This window comes from Hipposideros armiger, unplaced genomic scaffold (genome assembly GCF_001890085.2).
Source record: "Hipposideros armiger isolate ML-2016 unplaced genomic scaffold, ASM189008v1 scaffold_14, whole genome shotgun sequence".
Lineage (NCBI taxonomy): Eukaryota > Metazoa > Chordata > Mammalia > Chiroptera > Hipposideridae > Hipposideros > Hipposideros armiger.
Window position 1 is genome coordinate 2,311,859 of NW_017731364.1, and position 9,972 is coordinate 2,321,830.

The following is a 9,972-nucleotide window of genomic DNA, read 5'->3' on the forward strand; positions in this document are numbered from 1 at the left end:
TAGGAAGAAAGTAACCTTTCATTAATTACTCCTTAATGGAAAGAGCTGGTCAAAATTAAGATATGAAAGGGGACAGTGATGAGCTCGAGTGAGTCTGACACCACCAGTATGGCTCTCAGACGTAAGTAAGAAGTACAGCCGGAGGACTCAGGGTCTGGACAGCATAGTTTTCCCAGACGGAGGAGTCGTGTGATTTGTTTTGTTTTTCCAGCCGGAGGATTCTTCGAAGCGCGCTAAGCAGAAGACGGAAGTTCCACGTGTTTATGTTGAGCAACTGCAACTGGTGGGCGGAGACACAAAGGCCACGCCTTCTCCTAAAGGTGACGGCCGGCACCTCTACAGGCCCCGCAGCAGCAAGCATGGCCTCTCCGGGGGCCCCAGGACCCCTGCCCAAGTTACCAAAGCAGAACTGCGGGTACCGAGAGGTCCAGTACTGGGACCAACGCTACCGGGACGCGGCCGACTCTGCTCCCTACGAGTGGTTCGGGGACTTCTCCTCTTTTCGTGCCCTACTAGACCCGGAACTGCGGCCCGAGGACCGCATCCTCGTGCTAGGTGGGTAGTCCTGGCGCTGCCCAGCCCAGGTGGAGCTGACTGGACCGGCTCCGTCCCGGCCAGGCCCCGTCCGATTTCTTCGCCTCTGTCTGCCCCTCTCAGAGGACGTCTCAGTCAGGAGCCAAGATCCAGTACCTTCAGAATCTCGCCAGTATTTAGTTAGCCAGGGCAAACAGGAGCCAAGCGATTCCTAGTTCGCTCCCTGCCCCCGAAGAAAGACAGTCTCTCTGAGCGTGGTAGATGACCCAGTGCCCGTTCCCTACCCTCGGAAGGCAGCCTCGAGCATTGGAGAGCTCAGAGGATTAGTTCAAGTCCCAATGCTAGTTGGCTCTATGACTTAGTACAAGTCATAAACTCGTTCTGAGCCTCGGACTTACTTCTAGAAATGGGACTGCGAGTTCAAGTCGGATAAGGCACATGCAGGCACCTCAAGCACAATGCCTACCGCTTTTCTGTTTGCGCTGATGGGCCCCGGGAGCTATTGTCACCTAGACGTACTTATCTATCATCACTTTCCAAGCTCTGATTAAAACTTAGTCCTTTGCCCCGCGTGCAGTGACGGTGAGGACAGCGCCCTCTGGGGTCAGAGGGGGAGATTGCAGCCGAGATTGGTGCGATTCCCCGAAAGGAACAGGTATTGGGATGCAAGGTGGGTTTCCTGAGAGGTCCAGCTGCCCCCTCGGGGTTTTCTCCCACTGCCAGTCTTGGGGGCTCTAGTAAAGTTTGATTGAACAATGGGTTTCATTCTAATTAGTTTTTATTTTGGTATTTATAAAAGCATGTATATGTTTAAGTGAAATATTTCATATATAAAAGACATCTATAATACAGTATATGTAGGGTTTAAATAGTAAATCTAATATGTGTGTGTATGCCCTACTCAGTTTGAAAAATAGAACATTCCTAGTACTAGAAGGAAGTATAACCTAGAGCTTGAGAACTTGGACTCATGAGGCAGCTACCGTATTTTGCTGTGTATAATGCGCACTTTTTTTGGCCCAGAATTTGTGAGAGAAAAATAAGGATGCGCATTATACATGCGTAGTACTAATTCCGTATCTATGTAAGTGTTTTAAATTCTTTTATTTATGCTTACGTGTAACTCTAGGGATGGCCGGTTAGTTCAGTTGGTTAGAGCGTGGTGCTAATAACACCAAAGTTGCTGGTTTGATCATCGCATGGGCTACTGTGAGCTGCGCCCATCAAATAAAATTACATATTTAAAAAAGAAAGTGTAACTCTAGAAATCAATAATGATATTCATATGCAAAATAATACTCTGGAATACAATAATCAGTTTTGTTGAACTTACAGACGAAGACTAAGAGTTCTTGGCCTTCCATGATGTGTATATCTCATAAATTTGTTACTGGTACATAAAATTTATTGGACTTTGTATCTGTTCTTGTGTTTTGTAATTATTTGTTACATAAAATTTCTTGTACCATAATGTTATAAAATAAATGCTAAAATTCCTTTATAATACAAAAAGCAAGTATATAAATGTAAACAAGTAAAAATTTGAATTAAAAAAATTAAAACGAAAGACTTTTTTCCCAGAAAGTTTGGGCCTAAAACATGGGTGTCATTATACATGGGAGCGCATTATACACAACAAAATACGGCAATTCTTTTGGAATCTAGGCTCATGTAATCTTAGCTGTGGAATAATGGGCAAAATCATGGACTCTTAGCTATACAATCCTGAACAAAATACATAAGTTTCTGTGCCTCCATTTTCTTAGTCTTAACAAAAATAAGAGTACTTTTTTATCAGGTTTTTAAGGCAATTGAGTGAGTATGAAAAATAACTAAAACAATGCCTGCCAAAATAAAAAGCCTCAGGTATGTTCAAGGTTTTCTGTGTAGTCCTCCCAAACCCCTTCTCCCCAGAGGTGAAAACCCTTGGATTTTGTGCTTTTAAACCATTGCATTTATTTATAGATTTACCATAGATCTTAGTCTTTTAAGCTTTAGTGTGCATCAGAATCACCTGGAATGCTGGACCCAACCTGAGATTATAATTCCAGGGACAGCCCAAGGTAGGTCCTAGGAGTCCGTATTTTTAACAAGCGCACAGTGATTTTCATGCTGGTGATTGGCAGAATAATACAGCCTTAAAATCTTCTTGACTGGGAGATATCCTTTTTTGGAGAGAGGGGAGAAAAGTCTAAAAATCAAAAAGGAAAACTTTCTATGTATTCCCAAAATCTAAAAAGAGAACCCACAACTTAGGGAGTACCCTATGTTACATTCCACCTCAACAAACAAGTTGAGCATTTACTCGGTGGGTGCTAGGGAATGTACTAGGTTCTTTCTAACTTATTTAATCTTTGTGACAACCTTGAGAGGTGAGTGATAAGTATTAGTAGACTTACTCTAGGTTTGGCATTGATAAACTATTTTTGAAAATGGCCAAATAGGAAATATGTTGGGTTTTGTGGGCTATGCAGTTTCTGTCACAACTAGTCAGTACTGCTGTTATAGTGGACAAGCAGCCACAGACAATACATAAGTACATGAGAGTAGCGGTGTTCCAATAAAACTTTATTTACAAAAACAGGAAGCAAGCTGGATTTGGTGATCCCTGCTCCAGGTTGTTCCAGGTTGGGTCCGGAAGCAAATCCTAAGATTAGTATTGATGTCCTAGTCATTTGTTAGGGATGTGCTCCCAGGAGAAATTGGTAAAAGAGTGAGGGAACAGGAAAGGGAAGAGGCCAAGCAGGATTGTGGTTGCAGGCCAAGTTTTCCTGAGGGTAGTTTCAGCCTGAAGAGTCACAGATGCAAACTGTCAGAAGCAAGGATACACCAAAACTTAGGGACACTCCAAGGGGATCTGGTCAGAGCATTGACAGTGTCCACTACTGTCATGCAGCAAGTAAGTGCTAAGTAAGGGTGCCAACTGACTCCAGAGCTTCTGTTTCTCCTGTTGCACCACACAGATGGGCATAGAGAGGCATCTAGAAATCTCTTGAAATGAGTAAAATGACAACACCATGAATTACAGCCTAGTGGTCATATTGATATGGATGGACTGTCACAACTGAAGGTGAGTGGGCCTCTTGAAAACTGGGAGACAGTGTAGCACAGGGGTTTAAGAGCTCTGATTCTGGCATGAGACAGGCCTGTATCCAAAGTCTGACTGTACTGCTGGACCATGTGACCTTAGGAAAGTTCCTTATCCACTTTGCTCAGTCTCAGTTTTCCCATCTAGAAAATGGTAATGATAATAATAGTTATTTTCTATATTAAAGTACTATGAAAATAAACATAATTTTTATCAAATGCTTAGCATAGGACCCAGTGTTCAATCACTGTTAGTTATCATTATTATTGAAAATGAGAGTCAGAGGGGCAGCTTATCATGGACTGTTCAGAAAACATAGTACCCTGCCTAAGAACTGTGTGTCTGGTCCCTGTGGCTTAGAATATCCTCATAGCACATGAATGCATATGGCTGCCCCAACTTTGCCATCAGTATACGTCTCTGATTCTTCTTGTTTGACTCCATGCTCCACAGGAATCTTCTGGTCATAATTTGGCTTCAATTTGTATTTCCTATAGAAAGAGAAGGGACTGACCAGAGGATTGATTGTCAAGTACCCATGGTGGCTATATTTCCTGTTGTAAATGAGTGAATTGGTATTCTGGCTTACAGCTCAGTCTCTTGGTGTTAAGAGAGCATCCACATAGCTCTGGACTCCCATGTAATGGGTTCTTGGATCTGACTTATTTCTCCAGGGCCTTTCCAAGCCCCATCTTAGTTGCTAGTCCCAAATCACTGAGGCAGAAGGATCAGAAATCACTACTTTGTAAGCATGACTGGCCTTGTGGTCAGACTTTGTTCTTCCTTCACCTTTGGTAAAGTTCTCTTGGAAGATTTCACTGCTTTGCTAAGGGAAATAAAGGAAGGATATTTGGTTTTGTCTGCAGTTGGGAAGAGCTCTGCAGGCACATGAGGTCAGGTGTAGGGTGGTAAAGGGATTGTGGGTCAGAGAACCCAGTGGGATTTCAGCCTGAACTGAGTTAGCGTCTCTTGTCCAGCTTCCATCCCAGGTGGTGTATCTACCAGAGCTTGCTGTGGGGAAGCATGCATTGGTTTTTCCCAGGCAAGACAGTAGTACCCTTCCTGAGCCCTGGGGCCTGAGCAACACAGAAAGGGGCAGCTGAGGACCAGCCAGCAGCCTCTGGGTGCCCTGCCCAGGTGTCAAGCCCTGCTAGATTAGGGCTATCCCAACAGCTGATCCTGTGATCCTCTTAGGGACACAAATGGGGATTAAAGGCAATCTAATCCCAAGAGCTGGGCATCCCCATGTGGGGCCTCCAAGAGCTGTCAGACTGACCACAAGAGGGCCTGGATGAGGCCAACAGATCTTCAAAGGAAATCGTGCTGTCTGTCTGAGCTTCAGAACCATATCATCCCTCTAATCTCCACTAGGTCTTGCACCTGACCCTGCCCTCCCTCTTTGGGACTGCTTTGCCACAGAGCTTTAGGATTCTTCAAGACTCTGATTGTCAGCTTCCCTGAAACCCTTGCCCGACACACCTAAAGTGGGGACAGGGACCATCCTCTGTGCTCCCACAGCCTGTCCCTATTGAAATACTGATCACATTATGTGGCAGTTTCCTGATTACACATCTGTTCCTCTCACCAGAGAATGAGCTCCTTAAGGGCAGGGAGTCATACTCTTCAGCAGAACCCAATATGTAGTGCTTAGTACACACATTAAGGAATTACAAGGTAGCATCTCCACTGTGTCCCCACCTAGTTTCCCCTTCACTTTTACTCTGCCTTGGACACCAAAGTAGGATAATAACCTGTAACATGATATCGTCCCAGAGGACAAGGATTAGGATACTACTAAAATTATCCTATCATAATATTATGATCCTAATGATGCCAATATTACCCATTCTGATCTTGAGGAAACTAAGGCTCAGCGTCGAGTGACTTGACATGGTAGTATGACTAGGAATATCAGAAGCCAGATCTTTGAAAGCCTAAGTTCAGAGCTCCTTCAGCTACTCTCCAGCTGTTTTAGTTTTTAAATTCAGTGGGGCACATCCTACATACAGGCTATATCTTGTTATCTTCATTTTTCTGAATAGAAAATCCAAGTTCCTAGTTACACACATCTAGGAATGGCAGAGCCAGGATATGTGCCCAGGTCTATGACTCCAAGTCTCATGCTCTTTTCTGTACCATGCCGCTTCTCCCTCAATACAGGAGGGTTTGGGCTGACAGAAAATGGGCCAAGAGTGGATGGATAATTGGGGAGGGTAAAACCAAAGCTAACCTAGCCCTTTTGCCACCCACCTCTTTGCACTCCAGGCTGTGGGAACAGTGCCCTGAGCTATGAGCTGTTCCTCGGGGGCTTCCCTGATGTGACCAGTGTGGACTACTCGTCAGTAGTGGTGGCCGCCATGCGGGCTCGCTATGCCCATGTGCCCACGCTGTGCTGGGAGACTATGGATGTACGGGCACTGGGCTTTCCCAGTGGCTCCTTCGATGTGGTGCTTGAGAAGGGCACGCTGGATGCCCTGTTGGCTGGAGAACGGGATCCCTGGACCGTGTCCTCAGAAGGTATCCACACTGTGGACCAGGTGCTGAGTGAGGTGAGGAAGCAACAAGAGAGGTGGGCAGGCTAAGAGGTGGGGATGAAGGGTTGAGGTTTCAGGAGTCTGGAAGAACTCAGAAACCAGGAGGCATGGTTTGGAGCAGTCACTCTGAGGACTGTCATTACCTGAAGAAAGGAAAAGGTTATGCTGGGTCAAAATTATAGGAGGCTGGAATAGACAGGCTTATAGAGGCTGATGATTGGCTACTGGGTTGCCATAGGGATGAGGTAGCTGCCAGGTTCCAGATAGATAAGACTGGAGGGTGAGCAGTTGGCAGGAAAGCAGTGTTCCCTGCATCTGATAGCACCCCCATGCTCCTACCTATTGGGTTGTCGGAAAAGTCATGATGTATTTTTTTCTGTTTTTTTGTTGCAAAAATGCGTCATGATTTTTCTGACAACCCAATAGAATACAGCCCTACCCCCATGAAATGACCAGGAGCACAGGAGGATGCTCACTCTTTTGCCACGGAAAGCTGGATATAGGGTTGTACCTGGGAGGGCATCTGGAGTAGTACTGACCTTTGAGAACCTGCAGATGGACTCCTCACTGATGGCTTCTCTGTCTGCCTTGTAGGTGAGCCGGGTGCTGGTTCCTGGGGGCCGGTTCATCTCGCTGACCTCTGCTGCCCCCCACTTTCGGACCAGACACTATGCCCAAGCTCATTACGGCTGGTCTCTGAGGCATGCAACCTACGGCAGCGGTTTCCACTTCCATCTCTACCTCATGCACAAAGGCAAAGAGCTCAGTGTAGCCCAGCTGGCCCTTGGGGCCCAGATCCATTCACCCCCCAGACCTCCCACCTCACCCTGCTTTCTCCAGGACTCAGATCACGAGGACTTCCTCAGTGCCATTCAGTTGTGAGGTCAGAAGCATGGTCCTCCAGCCTTTCCTGCCTTCCTGCCCTGGACTCCTCAAGTTGTTGGAATTCCTGACTCAGGGCTTAGGGTTGGGTCCAAGGTGCTCACATCCCAGGGGCAAGCCTTAGAGCTGATGGGAGCAACCTCACATGAAACAATATAGCCCAGGCTAAACTAGATCCCAAACCCCACGTTTCTGGCTTTCTTGGGTTCCTCAGCTCTCTCCTGGGTTCCCCAACTTCCTCTCCCGCCATACCGAACCACCAGAGATCTGTCCTCTGCAGCAAAGCTCAGCACAGCCCCTCTGCATGCCAGCCAGACTCAGACCTGCATCCCTGGGGCCTGTTATTGCGCCCCATTCAACCTGGATTTATCCACAGGAGGCTGCAGACTTTGCCTTATGCTTCTGACCCTCTAGCTCCAGCCCCAACTCTGATGACCTGTTTAGGTTGTATATTTACCCAAGGAGTCTACATTGTAGTGGTGTTCTCAGGCCAGGCTCACCTGCCTGTGTTTACTTGGCAACCCTTCCCTGCCAGCAACATGCATCTGAGATTCCCAAGTACCTTCCCCGCTCCCCAAAAGGGACTGGAGCCATTTGGGCCTGGCTCCTGAATAGACCAAAGCAGCGGCCACACACACACACACACACACACACACACACACACACACAGGGAGTTCTGTGTTTATTCACACTCCTGGTACAGTGAGGATGGAGGAACATTTACAAAGGACACCCCTGGGTCGAGAACATCTCTAGGGCCACAGGTGTCATCCAAAGGTGCAGAGCAGTCCCTATTTGGGTTCCCAGGGGCAGGGCGCAGGGGTTCAAGGTAAAATCAGACCTGGGCCCTTGGAAGGTGATACCTTGAGGGGAGGGTCTGCCAGAAAACCTCCTGGGGTCAGGCCTGGGCAGACTGGCCTTGTGTTGGTTATCATGTTGGGGGCTTGTCCATTCCCAGCCTCAACACCCGTCCTATCTGCCAGGCGCAGAAGAGCGAGGACGAGACCGAGGGTGGAGGGCATGAACCATGAGGGGAGGCAGTAAACAAAGAGTCGGATATAAAAATACAAATGTGCTGAGGAAGTCCCTTAGAAAGAGGCTGAGGCTAGGGTCACGCCAGACAGGGGTGGGGGCGAGGAGAGGCCCCGAGGGCTGGGCTCAGGTGGGTGGGAAGCTCATGCAAATACGCAGCCAAACATCCCTGGCCACGCACGCAGTCCGACACGGGTGGGCAGCCGGGTCTGCAGACCAGACTGGCCAGAGGGGCGGGGTAAGGGAGCCGTGCGGGAGGGGGCGGACCGGGGGCTGATGGCCGCGGGTCTCTGTCCGTTCCGGTGTGGGGGGTGGGGCTGCGGCCCGAGGTTCTAAAGTGCATGAGCGCGACGGCGGGCTCCGGGCGGGTCCGCGCCGCCGCTACCGCCGCCGCCGTGGTGCTGAAGCGGACAGCTCCGGAGTGCCTGGCGGCGGCAGCAGCGACTCTAACTCAGAGGTGGCGCGGCCCTGCGGCCCCCGCCCGCGGGCGCCTGGGCCGGGGCGGGGGGCGCCGGCAGCCGCATCGCCGGCCCGCGCTCCTGGCCGCTGTGGGGCTGGGCCCGGAGCCTGCCGCCCGAGCCGGCGCGTCTACACTCCGGACGGCGGCTTCTCCCCCATCCCCTTCAGCACGTCGTCTATCCGGTCATCCTCGATCACCACTGTGCAGGGAGAAAGCGCGTCAGCCACGCGGCCTCGGGGGGCGGCGGCGAGAATGGACCCCGCGTCTTCGCGCCCTGCTCAGCTACTGCCCGTGGCCCAGCGACGCCCCTCGACCCCCGAGCCACAGTGCCCTCCCCATCCAACTCTCCTGCCGACCCAACCCGCTGCCGAGGCCAGCTCCCACAGACCCCCTCCCCTCTCTGTGGAGGAACGCCCCCTCTTCCTAAGGCTCCAGCCGTTCAACCTTGCCATCCAAACCCTCCCGCCGCCTGAGTTGTCCTCCATCCGAGCTGATAAGAAACCTTTTGCTCATGGAATCTCCCTCTTCAACCCTCACTGCAACTGAACCCCCTCCTCAAACGGAATCTACAGCTGGTCCAACCCTCTCCCTAACCTAATCCTCTTGCGGTTTGGACCCCTCTTCCGATCCTGGCACCAACAGAGCCCCTCCCCATGTAAATAACCAGGACATCCTATCTCCCAGCCCCCTGCCCTCTCTCCAATCGGACGTTCCTCCTCCCCACCCGAAGGTTCTTCCGTAGCATCCACCGGCTCGGCGTTTTATCCTCTGAAGCAGCGGCTTGTCGCCCCACGTTCCCACTTCCAGGCAGCCCCAAATGCCCCGGCTGGCCCCTCCCCCTCGCCCGGGTGCCAGGACTCGACTTCCAGAGGTGGCGAGCATCGAATCCGAAGCACTGCGTTCCCAGGAGAGGGGAAGAGGGAGACAACACTGCAGCGGGGACCCCCCCCCCCGAAACCGCAGCTGGTTGCGCTGGTCTGCGGCAAGAGCTGCGGAAGCTCGGCGGGGAACCGCAGCTGGCAGAGGGTTTCTGGGTCAGACGGCGACTCCCGGCCCCGGCCGCGTACCTCTCTTGGCTCGGCCGATCTGGCCCAGCTTGGGGGGTCGCTTGGCTTGGTTGCCCGCAAAGAAGGAGTTGGTGTCCTGGAGGCGGCAGCTGAAGGAGAGGTCGGAGCCCTCGGGATCGGCGCCGAAGCGGCCCATCTTGTCCTCACTGTAGGGAAGGATCTCGGACATGGCGGGCGCGGGGTGGGCGCGGGACTGCGGCGGGGCGCGGACGGCGGGCTAGCTGCCGGACCTGCCCTAGCTCAGCAGGAGAGCCGGCGGAAGGATGAAGTCATGCAGCATCCGGGGCTGCGGACCCAAGCGGGGCCTCCTCCCCCGCGCCTCCGCCTCCCGGGCCGCTGGGCAGGCGGCGGCGGCGGCGGCGGCGGCGGTGGCGG

General features: G+C 51.2%; 2 protein-coding genes across 3 annotated transcripts in view; one reads left to right on the top strand and one right to left on the bottom strand.

Moving 5' to 3' along the window:
* Positions 1–269: 269 nt before the first annotated feature.
* Positions 270–9,972, top strand: part of ECE2 (endothelin converting enzyme 2) — a 38,135-nt gene continuing 28,432 nt past the window's right edge. Inside the window, exons 1-3 of one of the 2 annotated variants that reach the window (XM_019668722.1) lie at positions 270–555; positions 1,112–1,204; positions 5,888–6,171. In XM_019668722.1, the coding sequence (XP_019524267.1) occupies positions 360–555; positions 1,112–1,204; positions 5,888–6,171 (573 nt within the window). In that variant the 5' untranslated portion in view covers positions 270–359. Of the gene's footprint in view, positions 556–1,111; positions 1,205–5,887; positions 6,172–6,750; positions 7,217–9,972 lie in introns of those variants that run through there. The other variant, XM_019668715.1, reaches the window with a different exon arrangement.
* CAMK2N2 (calcium/calmodulin dependent protein kinase II inhibitor 2) lies at positions 7,702–9,966 on the bottom strand. Its single transcript, XM_019668764.1, has 2 exons — positions 9,598–9,966; positions 7,702–8,729 (listed from the first exon to the last, which is right to left on the bottom strand). The coding sequence occupies exons 1-2, from the start codon at positions 9,764–9,766 to the stop codon at positions 8,659–8,661; spliced, it is 240 nt and encodes a 79-aa protein (XP_019524309.1). The 5' UTR covers positions 9,767–9,966; the 3' UTR covers positions 7,702–8,658.